The sequence below is a fragment of the Poeciliopsis prolifica genome, unplaced genomic scaffold (assembly GCF_027474105.1).
Source record: "Poeciliopsis prolifica strain line A6 unplaced genomic scaffold, Auburn_PproV2 SCAFFOLD081, whole genome shotgun sequence".
Taxonomy (NCBI): Eukaryota; Metazoa; Chordata; class Actinopteri; order Cyprinodontiformes; family Poeciliidae; genus Poeciliopsis; species Poeciliopsis prolifica.
Genome location: NW_026562456.1, coordinates 827,022 through 840,669, shown reverse-complemented (window position 1 = coordinate 840,669; position 13,648 = coordinate 827,022). Strand labels below are relative to the sequence as shown.

General features: G+C 39.2%; 1 protein-coding gene across 5 annotated transcripts in view; it reads left to right on the top strand.

The window, feature by feature from the left end:
• dyrk2 (dual-specificity tyrosine-(Y)-phosphorylation regulated kinase 2) overlaps positions 1–13,648 on the top strand; it is a 25,771-nt gene extending 12,123 nt beyond the window's left edge. For all 5 annotated transcript variants that reach the window (XM_055021996.1, XM_055021997.1, XM_055021998.1 and 2 more), the window contains 6 exons: positions 806–909; positions 2,661–3,006; positions 3,092–3,255; positions 5,663–6,052; positions 6,315–6,405; positions 7,279–13,648. In XM_055021996.1, coding sequence (XP_054877971.1) covers positions 2,670–3,006; positions 3,092–3,255; positions 5,663–6,052; positions 6,315–6,405; positions 7,279–7,916 — 1,620 coding nt within the window. In that variant the 5' untranslated portion in view covers positions 806–909; positions 2,661–2,669 and the 3' untranslated portion in view covers positions 7,917–13,648. The remainder of the gene's footprint in view (positions 1–805; positions 910–2,660; positions 3,007–3,091; positions 3,256–5,662; positions 6,053–6,314; positions 6,406–7,278) is intronic.

Genomic DNA, 13,648 nt, shown 5'->3' with positions numbered 1-13,648 from the left:
GAGCTGAGGAGGAGCGACTGATTCCAGAATTATTTAGACTTTCTGAATGGCTGATTTAAGGTCAGATTTACCTCCGGAAATAAATACTTCTTAAGAATCAAACTTTACAAAATGCATAAACATATAAAAATAATTAAATTTTTTTTACTAAAGGATAAATTAAAAATGCCTATAAACATAAAATAATAAAAATATTAACATTTTGGAAAAATTTTTTAAAAACATTTTGAAAAATCTTACAAGCATTTGATAAACAGCCAGATTCAGTGAAATCATGTGATTTATTTTTCTCTACATTGTGACATGTTGCATTATGGGAAATTTACGCCTACTTCCTGTAGTCCGACTGGCTCTTCTCAGGTGATTCCTTGATTTTCCAAATCTGTCAGGATTGTGAAACTGACTTTCACAAAAGGAAGTGTAATCACTTCCTTTTCATTCATTTCCCTTAATGGAGGAACGACCGAAGCACATTTACCAGATATATTCTACAGAATATTCTATCTGTTTATGATTGAGCAGAAACATAACAAAAGATTTTTGTTTTAAATTGTTTTTAAATATTCTTGTGGCTTCATGTGCTCTCCACTTTACAAGTTTGGAAATTTCTCCCTTAATGAATAAAATGATGATGTGTATTTTTTTCAGGTTGTCCTTTGTTGGTTAAATAAAAGTTTGTTCTAAAATATTTAAATGTGGAAACGAAGCGCAGAAGCAAGCGGATGAATATTCTGCAGTGGGAAATAAAAACCTGGAGATATTTCAGAAATTCCTCACGTTCTCTCTCTCTCTCTGCGTCCTTCAGGCAAATCGGGCGAGCCGGTCTGCTCTCCTGGTCACAGCGGCTCTCAGACAACATCGCCCGTCACCCTGCCGCCACTGCGCAACAACAACCACAACCCCCTGACGGTACACACACACACACACACACACACACCCACACACACACACACACACACACACACTCAGCGGCCTGTTCTTCAGGGTGTTTTCACAGCTGCAGCATCGCTGATGTTCCTCCTGACTTCAACCAGCTTTAATGTTTGGGAACAATCACCAGGGTTCCTGCCCTGCTCAGATTCTCCTGCAGGTGGCGCCACTAGAGGTCTGAACGCAACGAAGACCTGGAGAAGAAATTTCATTTCCACTTGTTTATGTTTCTCAGTCCATTCATCCGTCCATCTGAAACTCTAAATTCGTCGTGAAAACTCTGAGATTTCTGTGAAAACTTGCAGAATCTGTTTTTTCTCTGCTTTTCATCCTGGGTCCAGAGAAAGACTCCATGTTTGTCTGTCGCTCAGCAGAACTTGGAACAGATGCATTTTGATTTGGACCTGAAATCTTTTGATCACGTTTTTCTCTTTCCTCTGGTTGAATCTGTAAGTAACGATTTCAGCTCCAACTGGCCGATTCTGAACTGGTTTCGACTCAGACGCTTCACGACCCCTGACCTGTCGGCCCTTCCTATGATGATTCATCAGCGAAGCAGCCATATTGTTTTCAGGTGTGGGCGGAGCCACGACTTCACAGTCGGCCGTTTGTCACATCTGACAGCAGAAACACACCGACCTGATTTCAGAGGGACGGTTTGATGTCGTGTTTCTCTCTCTCTCACACACACACACACACACACACACACACACACACACACACACACACACACACACACACAGCTCTTTGAACCGAGCTGCCCCACCGTGTCTGTGTGTGTCTGTGTGTGTGTGTGTCTGTGTGTGTGTGTGTGTGTGTGTGTGTGTCTGTGTGTGTGTGTGTGTCTGTGTGTGTGTGTGTCTGTGTGTGTGTGTGTGTCTGTGTGTGTGTGTGTGTGTGTGAATTCGTCTGAAAGGAACCAGGTGTGCTGGTTGCCAGGGCGACGGGGGGCAACTGGAATCCATTAATAAGTGCAAGTGTAATCAGGCTGTCGGCATTCACACGTTCATTCTGTGTTCATCATGTTTGTGTTTGTTTATTTTTCTAGGTTAATGTTTCTCTTTATTCTCCTAAAGAAATATTTCGTTTTAAAACGCAGCAACAGGATGTTGTCATGCATCGTTTATGGAGTTGATGAACAAGAAACCTTCAGTTTTCATCAACTGTGATCAGAAAACCAGCAAAAAGTTGGGATTATCGGATGATCTCTTTGTTTTTAAATGAAATATTCAGATGACAATCATCATCTTTGGGATTTTAAATAAAGTGAGATGAAATAACATTTGTTTTAAATATTGGAAAATAAAAGAATAAAATATTGGATCATAAAAATAAATTAGAAAAATACAACCACTTCTTTAAAAATGTACAATTTTGTGTGGTAAGGAAAATGTGAACCAGCATCAGGAATAAACACCGACCCACACTGTCAATTGAACCAAAATCTGGTCCAATAATCATGTTGTTTCTGTGCTTAATCACCTCCGTGTCACGCCGCACTAATGCAGGAATTCATGCAAAAGGAGCCCAGACCAAGTATCAAGTCCACAGAAAAGTGGGAGGAATGGACTCAAAAAGCAAAGAAAGTAACGAAAAATAAAGAACCCAACATCCTAAAGACAGAAGGACTATGAGAAGAAAAGTTTTCTATTTATTTTATGTAATGTTCAGTGTGAAATGTTTGTGTCTTCTCCTTTATGCTGATGGCGTTCTTCTGTTTTCTTCTCCAGGGAGGTTCTATGCCCACCATGTCAGACAACATCCAGGTCTCGTCGCAGCAGTCGCAGGTCCACATCACCCAGCTGTTTGAGGAGAACTCCAACAGGCGTTCGGTCCTCAGCACGCATCCCAACGGCCTCACCCCGCTCAGCTGCAGCCGGACGAGTGTGGTGCCCCCGGACCGGCAGGGTTCAGCCACCGACTCCATCCATCATGGCCGCCACAGCAGCACCATCACCAACAAGCAGGGAGACGCCAAGCCAAAGCCCTGCCCCATGTCGCCCGACCTGGCCATGAAGCAGTACATGTCCAAGCTGTCGTCCTTCGAACACCACGAGGTGTTCAGCTACCCTGAAGGTGATCCGTTTCGACCGGGAGCGCCGACCGGGGTTGGTTGTGTGGTGGGAACGTCGTCTGATTTGGTTCGTTTCTGTTGTTCCAGTGTATTTCATCGGCCAGAACGCAAAGAAACGCAACGGCATTCTGGGTGCAGCCAACAATGGCGGCTATGACGATGAACAGGGGTCCTACATCCAGGTGCCACATGACCAAATCGCTTACCGCTACGAGGTTCTGAAGGTGATCGGAAAGGGCAGCTTCGGACAGGTACGAACACACTGGCTTCACGTTTCATTGGTCAGTTATCTGAGCACTCCGGCGCTCTGATATTTTAGATTTTTCTGTGGAGTAAACCTAAAATATTCAACAGAAAACATGCGTTAGCTCAAAGCTAATTTACATGCTAGTGTAGCTGATTGTCTGGTAAATTTAGTTTGATTGGGACCAAAGTTGCAACATTTGTTTCATTTTCAGCTGCTGCAGTTCTTTCTCAATGCACTGTCAAATTTTACAATTTGCAAAGCCAGTTCCCCTCCTGGCCTGTGGGGGCACTGCACCAAGAACCACTGAAGGAAACGAAAACTGACAGTCACTCAGCGCAACTTCCTTCTTCACAAGATGTAGACAAAAATGCAGTGGTGTCAGATTTTAGTGGTTAAAGGATTTATTTTTTTGATATTGGTAAAAACCTACAAGCTATTTCTTTCATTAGCGCTGGGCTAACGATTTTGTTTTGGCTGTGTTTACCCAGAATGCCCTGCTGTCTAGTCCACTTCCTGCTTTTGGACTCAACAGGGCTGGTATGAATGAAACCTGAAGCAGCGAATCCAACAGTACCTTTCATTTTTTACTTTTCACTGCTTAAGCTGCAATAACTTAAACACTCAGTTAGCAAAATTGAAGCTAACTGCCACATTTGGCTAAAACATATTTGCAAACAAAAGTGTTTTTATTTTAAATGCTAAATTTTTTATACAATTTTAGCTTAATTACTGCTTTGAATATCATGTTTTTCAGAAAAGATCCTTTGTTTTGTCTGTATGCTCCAGTTAACAATTAATTGATTATTAAATTAGTTGACTATTTTTAAATGACTGACCTCATTAATTGTATCAACCCTAGTTAAGATTATTTTTGCTCATGTTATGCCTTCCTGTGGTTGCATCGTTTAATGTATCATTGATGGTTATGACTCTTCCTTTCCTGTCGCCGCGATGGTTTATTATCGAACCATTAAAAACCCCCAAATCTAAAAGTATCATTAGGATTATGACTTTAATTATGTTGTTCAACTGTTTTCTCCATGACAGCAGCAACAAAAATCCATAATGAAGCTAAATCCATTAGCAGAGCAGTATTTGTGCAAATAAAGACAGCAGTGGATTATAAATCACTATTCCTAATAAATACCACAATATTGTGATATCTTGTGTTATTTGCTTGTATTGAATGAGTTTTATCTTCCAGCAGTTTGTTGTTCAGACTTTGTTTTCGCTGCTCTTGCTGTTATTTGCTGTTTTTACCCTGTTTTACTTCACTGCGGCTGTTTGAGCTGTTTTGGTCTCGGTTCTGGTTTCTGTTCCCGTGTTTCTTCTGCTTCTGTTATTATCTGGAACCTCCCTCCTGTGGTTTGGCAACTTGTTGCTGTTAGTTTCCATAGTTTTTGCTCCTGTGTTGGATTTTTAGTGTCTTTGCTGGAGTTTAAAGTGTTTGTATTGTTTTGTCTTTTTGTTTGCTCAGTTTTGTCTCGTGGCTTCGTTGTTTGGAAATAATTTGTTTATTTTTTCCATGTTTTACTGTTTTTGTTGCTTTAAGTCACTCTTTCTTGTGCTGATTTAATTTTTTTAAACAATTTTTTGTCCATCTTTATTTCAGGACTGCAAGTAACAAAAGTGCTAGTTATTGATTATTCTAAGGAATTAATTAATCTGATTTAAACAAGCAACATCCTGGAGATTTTTTACTTATCCACATAAGCTTTTTAAATACAATTGTAGAAATGCATTAATGGATGCAAATAAACATCATTTGTAGCAAATTATGCATCTTCAGCTAAAAAAAACACAGACATTTGTATCTTGTGTGCAAAATGTACAGTTTTACCTTAATTACTGCTCTGAACATGTTAATCACTTTGGGGTCTGTCCACTCCAGTTTAATCCATTACTAAATTAGCTGACTATTAATTCAACAATCAATTAATCACAATTCATCCAATTAGTTGGTTCAACCCTACTTTATTTTTGATATAATTACATTTTTATTTTGTTTCTAATTTCTCAATCTGGCTGTTACATTTAGTATTTTAAATGTTTGTTGTGGTTGGATTTGGATTTAAATCACTCATGTTTCCTCTTGAAACGCTTGTTGGTCGTCAATTACTAAACAAGTAGACAGTTAATTCAAGAAGTGATTAATCACAATTAATCCGATTTATCTTTTCGACCCCATTTTATTTTTGCTATAATTTAAATTGTGTTTTGTTTTTAATTTCTCAATCTTGGTTTTTGTGCTTTTTGCAGCTTTTGTATCTTAATATTCTGGTTTTAAATGTTTGTTGTGTTTCCACCTAAAGCTTGTCTCTGTTCTGTTCTGGTCAGCTTTAGATGATGTGAACGCCACCTGCTCTGACAGATTAAACATTAATCAGCGTGTCGCGTTTCCCGTCCTGCAGGTGGTGAAGGCCTTCGACCATAAAACCCAGACCCACGTGGCTCTGAAGATGGTCCGCAACGAGAAGCGCTTCCACCGGCAGGCCGCGGAGGAGATCCGCATCCTGGAGCACCTGAAGAAGCAGGACAAGGACTCGAGCATGAACGTCATCCACATGATGGAGCACTTCACCTTCCGCAACCACATCTGCATGACCTTCGAGCTGCTCAGCATGAACCTCTACGAGCTCATCAAGAAGAACAAGTTCCAGGGCTTCAGCCTCCCGCTGGTCAGGAAGTTCGCCCACTCCATCCTCCAGTGTCTGGATGCGCTGCACAAGAACCGCATCATCCACTGCGACCTCAAACCAGAGAATATTCTCCTCAAGCAGCAAGGCCGCAGCGGCATCAAGGTAAAGGTTCATCAGTGTTTACGGAGTGAAACCAAAACGTTCTGTTACTTTGTGATTCATTTACTCAGTACTTCAGAAGACTTTGAATACTTTTTTACTCTTACTTGAGTAAAACACTCGAGTAACTACCTCTGCTTATAAATTACTTCTGTCCTTTTGTCGAATCTACTAAAATATTGGCTCCAGACATTAGACCAAAAACAAACAAATTAGTGAGATTTTGTGTTTTTGCAGCGAATTACAGAACTTTGTTCTTCTGCAGGTCATAGACTTTGGCTCCAGCTGCTATGAACATCAAAGGGTTTACACCTACATCCAGTCCAGGTTCTACAGAGCGCCAGAGGTGATTCTAGGTAAGGAACGCTCCAAGCTGCAGTAGCTTCAACAATCCAGCACAATAAGACGCATTTAAATGTGTGATACAAACTGTTTTATTAGCCAGTTACAGATGTTTCAAACAGTTGATTTCTTTGTTTGACCAGAAGAATATTAGTTGAACCTCGAGAGATGAAAGGTCTTCTGAAATCATGTCAGAAACTAAATTGAGGGTATACTCCCACCACTCCTGTTTAGTCCACTTTAGTCAAACTAAAGTGGACTAAAGTGGTTTGTTTAGGGATGTGTGAATGCGTAATCGAACCAAAAAAGCAAACTGGTCCATCTAAAACCTTGGTCTTGGTTTACTTGAAGTGAACACCAAGCGGACCAGAACCCTCTCCAAAAACAGGAAGCGGACTACAGTGCAGGGAATTGTGGGTAAATGCAACCAAAACAAACACATTAGCCTAGCACCAGCAGGAGAAATGTCTTTACCAAAGACGAAAGAGAAATCCTCCAACCGCTAAAATCTGACTCCATTATTGTTAACATTTGGTGAAGAAGGAAGCTGCGCTCAGTGTCTTCAAAGGTTTTTGTCGTTTCATTCAGTGGTTCTTGGAGCAGCGCCCTCACAGGTGAGGAAGGGGACAGGTTTTTCAAAGGGTTTTGTTGGTTTGATGCTGTTCAGTATGAAAGAACTGCAGCAGCTGAAAATGTAACAAATGTTGCGTTTTGAGTCCCCAATCGATTATCACCCCAAATCCTCTAAAACAGCTTTTTCAATAGAAAGACGTGGAAACTAGATGGCAGTTATCATTGTATTGGATAAACTGCTTGTTGAGTTGCAGAAATGTCTTAAAACCAGTTTTTTCCTGAAAGATAACGACCTGCTGGACTTTGTTCTCCAGGCTCCAGATATGGGATGCCCATCGACATGTGGTCCCTGGGCTGCATCCTGGCTGAACTGCTGACCGGTTACCCACTGTTACCAGGCGAAGACGAATCTGACCAGCTGGCCTGCATCATTGAACTATTGGGCATGCCCAATCCAAAGCTCCTAGAAGTCTCCAAGCGAGCAAAGAACTTTGTGTCGTCCAAAGGCTTCCCGCGGTACTGCACCGTCACCACCATGCCGGACGGCTCGGTGGTCCTGAACGGAGGACGCTCCCGACGGGGGAAAACACGCGGTCCCCCGGGCAGCAAGGACTGGAGCGCTGCGTTGAAGGGTTGCGATGACCCGCTCTTCCTGGACTTCCTCAAGCAATGTCTTGAATGGGACCCGGCACTCAGGATGACGCCGAGCCAGGCGCTGCGCCACCCCTGGCTCAGGAGGCGGCTTCCCAAACCTCCGTCCGGAACCACCGGAGAGAAAGTCGCCCCAACCAAACGCTCCGTCAGCAACAGCGACAGTTCCATCTCCTGCATCTCCAAACTTGCCTCCACCTCCGGATCCACCGCTTCCAAATCCAGGACTAATTTGGCTGCCATTACAGACGCTAACGGAAACATTCAGCCAAGGACGGTGCTGCCCAAACTAGTTAGCTGAGACTGAATACCCCCCATTCCCTGCGGTGGGGAATAAAGGCTGAGTTCAAAAGTAACCAGCGAGACCTGAATAAAACTGGTATATCCAGTTGTGAAGCACATTTGATTATTTATTGCGTTGCTGGGTGCATTAAAGTGAAATGGAGTCCTGACGTTGAATTGTTAAAGAAGTTACCAAGCTGGGATGCAGCCGAAACTAAGGAACTCTGGGTGCGTTCGGAAACCTCAAATTGAAATCATCTGAAGCGGATGAGATGTTTTTAAGTTTGGGCAAAAGGACGGTAAAGTGACGACACGTTGTGGGGCGGTTCAGACAATCGGAACACATCACAACACTGCTCTGTAGCTCCAAACTCACAAAAACACATCAGAAACATGGTGCTGATGGAGGGAACAAGGCTTTTTAAAATATTTTATAACAATCTTTTCAGCTGAGTCATGAAATCAGTTTAACACCAAAAATTTTGAGTGACTTCAGTCTTACAAGTTTTTATCTACAGTTTTAGGGTTTCACCTTCAGTTTTATCTCATGAACTGATTGTAGCGTGTGTCTCTGAACCCTAAAGCTCCGTCTGGTTTTTGGTTCATTTCATTTTTGTGGTTCTGTTGGCAACGATCCAAATCACAGCGTTATAACCCTGATTTTAAACAGCTACCTGAGAGCTGGCTAACAGAATTAGTTAGCCAGTTTTATATTATATCAACTAGCTAGCCATGTTAGCATGCTAGCGTAGTGCCTGTTAGCTGGCTAACTGCTAACTAGCACGAACTGAGTTGGTATTAAGCTATATATTCATGTTTAGCTGCAATACTGCTACCTATTTTCAATGTAACTAGATAGCAGTTAGCCTAGCACACAGAAAAGAGTTGGCTATTTGTAGCTGACTCAGTGTTTGCCTTGTATATCAGTCATTTGGCTAGCATTAGCCGTTATAGCCATAGCATGTCAGCTCTCCACTGCCCGGCCTTATCATTCTCAGACAGAACAACAACATATTTCTACTTTCTATGATTTTAATTTTTTTTTTCAGGTTGTAAAGCAGGCGAGACAGTTGAGGACAGAAACAGTGGTTCTGTTATGAGTACAAGTTTGATACCGAAAGTGAATTTCTGGGACTTGACCAGGCTGATGAAGGAGTAAAATAGACATGTTTTACTACAAATTTATAAAATAACTCAAATTTTTAATATCTGTTTTACTGTGAATGCTGAAAAATGCACATTGGGAAAATATAAATATTGTCTGCAGTACTTAAGTTTATGTGGATATTAATTGGGGACCTGTTGTAATTTGACTCATCAGATTTCTTATTTTTTTCCATCTTAAATGGAAAAATGATTAAACAAATTTATATCAGACAAAAACAACATGAGTAAATACAGAATTCAGTTATTTATTATTAAACATGTAAATACATTAATAATCAAAAACAAGTAGAAATACATACTTTTCATACATAATAAGGTTAAAAACATTTGTTTTTATTTCATTTGATTTTGTCAACTGTGAAGATCAATTACAATTGGAAGAACTCAAAAGTGCAGATTGTTGTCAAAATTCACCAAACAGAGCAAAATGGAAGCCTTAATGAAAAAGAAACTAAAATATTTTGAGAAGGATTGAATACACTGTATTAAGGTTTAGATGAAGATTGTTTTTCAATCTGTGGAAATACTTTAGTGACGTCCCAGAATAAAAATACAGCAGCGTTAAATCTGGATGAGGATATTTGGAAGAAGTTCCTTTAAAATATATATGATATGCCTTTAAAATCAGCTTCAAAGGAAGCCTAACAAGCTTTATTTTTTGTTGAGACAGATTTGTTAAAGGGACATACAAACATATGACCCAAAAAGTAATATAAAAATGAATTAGACTTTAAAACAAAAGCTGCATTTAAAAAAGTCCCTTTCACTGAGGAAAGATGAGAAATGCTGCTCAAAGAACTTACATTTTTATTAAGTACAGTGTATTTTGGAGCTGGGCAATATGGCGTAAAGATTTAATCTCAGATTATTTTTATATTTTGCAGATCCAATTTCCAATCTCAATTTTGTTTTCTAAGATATAAATTACAAATGACAAAACATTTTCAAAAAGTGGAATCTATTTTAGTGATTTCTTCTGTTGTTTGACAATATTAGGATACAACAATTTTCATAAATTACGAGAATATAGTCACAACATCAACAGAAGAATGTCTTGAAATTACAAAAAGTCATTTTAATGTGAAGAAAGCTTGGATAATTAATTACTTCTTCATTTTTCTAATATTAGAACTTTGTTCTTCTATTTTAAAAAAAGCTTATATTTTGTCAGAAATATAAAGTCCAAACAAACAGAAACTGTAAAACACTCTAGTCAAACAAAATGTTAAAAAAAGAAATTCAGATTATCCAAAAATTAAATCTTTAAATCGATTCATCGCCAGCCCAGATTTGGTTTCTTAATTGTTTTTTTTGTTTTACATTTAAACACAGAATATTAAAAACACCAGGTTCTCTCTGGTTCTTAGCTCGTTTCTGGCTCCGCCTGGATTTTTATCAGCTTATGAAGGAACCGATGTTCCAGATCTCACTGCGATCCGTTGGTGGTTTGGTTTAGGTGAACAACAGAGCAAAGATCAAACTTTGATCCTGATCCTTTTAAATCAGTGTTGCTAACCATCAGGGAGGGGCGACGACGAGTAAAGCATGTTAGATTTAATTTATTTGTCACATTTTAATATTTAAAAGTTTAATCTATGTATGTTCAGTGATGTGCAGTAATTACTGTATACTTGAATGTGTGTGTGTGTTTGTTGCAGGACGCGTGTGTGCAATATTAAAAAGTTCTCTTCAAACTTGTTCCCTTACACACGATATTAATACACAAACAAAATCTGAACGCAGTCTGAAAATAAAGTCACACAAGGAGGTGGAGGATGAAGATGAGGAGGAGGAGGAGGACAAGGTTTCTGGGATTGGCAAATCGGTGTCCGTTGACGTAATGTAGCACACAGGAAGTGAAGGACAATGACAAGATGCACAGGAGGAACCACAGATGCTAAAAGCTCCGCCCATCTCAGGGGAAGCTCCGCCCCCTCTTGGTGCAGGAGGGAAAAGTAGAAAACGTGGAGTTGATTCTGTTTTGTTTTGATAAATTGAGTTGATTGTATGTTTAGTTTAGTTTTTTTAACGTTTTCTTTGTGAGACGGAGTGCTGAGTCGTAACTTTGTGCCTTCAGTATCTCGACGCCATGCCACGCCTCCCAACGCACACAAACATGATGTCATTCATTTATTATTCTGCCTGATTGGCTAATGCAAAAATACCAACAATATCTCATTTTCCATTCTCCATGCGGTGTAACCTGTATTTTCAAGCCAACATTACATGCTAGTGAAATGACTAAAAAATGCTAATTGGTAATTAAAAACAAACTGCAGTCTAATTTTTTATTTTTGTCTTAATTTGGAAAAACAATCCAATATAAATGTTGATTCCTCATGTTTAACATATTTGTTACTGTTTAGCTTCAAAACTACTTCGCTGCCATTAGTTGCCTTTTGTTTGCCTCTGAAGAATTTGGGAATGACATTTTAAAAAAACATTTCTAGTTCCACTTTTCACTGAGTAAAAAGTATTTGTACAAAGTTTGACTTTACCTAGTGATGTCTCAAATGGAACAATAAAAAACATTTTAAAAATGAAAGAATTACTACTTATTTACAGAAAAGTTTTTTAAAAAATACAGCAGCAACAAGAAACGTGATGGACAATAAATTAAAGATGCGGTGTATGTCTTTCAGACATCTTGGATTTTAAGAATGGGGTTGACGAAAAGTCTCAAACTAAAAACTGTGTACTTTGAACTTGGATGCCAAATTTAGAGATTTAAGAATTTTGATGCTCCTGAAGTCCACAGTCAAAGTGAAACCGTTACCAATTTAAGATAAAGATGCAATGCAAGTTTTTATATGTGTAGTTTTTGTAGTGCTTTAAACATAGATTCCAGTTGGGTTCAAGCTGAGGTGAAAAAAATTGTAAAATCCTGTTTCATCCAGACCTGGATGCTGTTCGCCAGCAGCAGTGAGCTGATTGCCTTCATGTGTGTTTATTTCTTCTTTAAATACCGTCGCCAACATTTTCCCTTGAAATTCAAAATACTATAAAAAATACTTTATTTATCCTAAACGAAAATTAAACACATTTCCCAATAAATTAAAGCCTCAACAAATTGCAGACCTTTATGAGTTTGAGAGTTTGATGCATTCAGTTCTTCTGTGATCACTGAGATCAATATCTAATTTAGATTACAACAAAGTTAGATTTTACCATTACTCACATTTTTTAAATTAAACAGGAAATTATAACAGTCAACGTGTAACAGTTGGAGTGTCTCCGTTCAGCTGTTTCTACTAGTATTGTGACTTTAAAAACAGAGGGGTGGTTATTTGTAGTTCTAAACTTATTCAGGGTAAATCCAATTTTCAAGCTTCCGGTTCGCTATGGCTGCCGTTTCCGTTGAACGTTCTCAACTCGCATCTCACGTCATTCCCAAAAGCGAGCTCCAACTTCCGAGACAAAAACGAACAATCATAAACTATAAATTTAGACTTTTGACTGCAATTAAAACACCGTTAGCGCTAGCCAATAGAACAGTTGTCATAATGCCATCACTGACATCTTGCTAAACCTGTGGGCCCCTGCAATGTTTACAGATCCAGCAGAAGAGACCAACAGCCAAACCACAGATCGTAGCTTTAAGCTGCTCGTTAGCATGTCGTGTTTGTGTGTGTTGGAACAGAGGGAGAAGTTTTAGTCATGGCAGCACAATGTACAGACACATATCAGCCAACTGTCGTTTGCCAACGACAGGGCGAACCTAACACTAGCCGTTTGCTGCACTGACTTTGGTTTTACCTATTGAAGCTACCACTAGCCTACTGCTAACTGAATGCTAGTAGCAAACAGCAAAGGGTTTTCTTGCGCTCTGCAGCTACGTTGAGCTATTCAACAAAGTTCTCAACCAAGGTGTTAGTATTAATGTGGTTGTTTTTGATGTTTGTACCTCAGATTGCATTACTGTTGTCATTTATATGACTAACATGCAGGGCATTTGGTTTAATCTACCAAAGTGCATTCCTTTACAAAAGTAGCTAAATGCTAGCTACTCCAGCAGACAAATACAGGCAGTCAGAAAGTAAGAAACAAGCAAAAATACAAAAAAGAGACAATTGTTTCCTGTAACATTAGCCATTCTAGCTCATTAGCTCAAATGGCTAATGAGCTAATGTCAGTCAATTAGCTCATTAGCCATTTGGCTTCTCTCAAAAATACAATAAAGAGACAATTGTTTCCTGTAACATGAAAAAATGTTTTAACTTACCTCTTGGTAGCACTCTGATAACATGTTTTTGTTCATGTGAAAGCGGCTTTAGCCTGTTAGCCAATTAGCTCATTAGCCATTTGGCTTCTCTCGAGAAGTCTTCGCAGCCAGACATTAGTGAAAGGTTTCTATAACGTTTGAGTTTTATTGTTGATTTTTTAAAGTTGTAAATATTGTGCAAAGTGTTTGAATAAAACATTTTGGGTCGGGGGATTTCGATGGGCTGTGGTGCCACTGCACGGCCAGTTTTATTTTGTACTGTATCTGCTGTACAGAACACAGAAATTGACACTTTTCTAGTGAGCCTTTGTTCAATTTTATTGTGGTGGAAAAATTATTAATAAAAATACTTTTATTGTCAA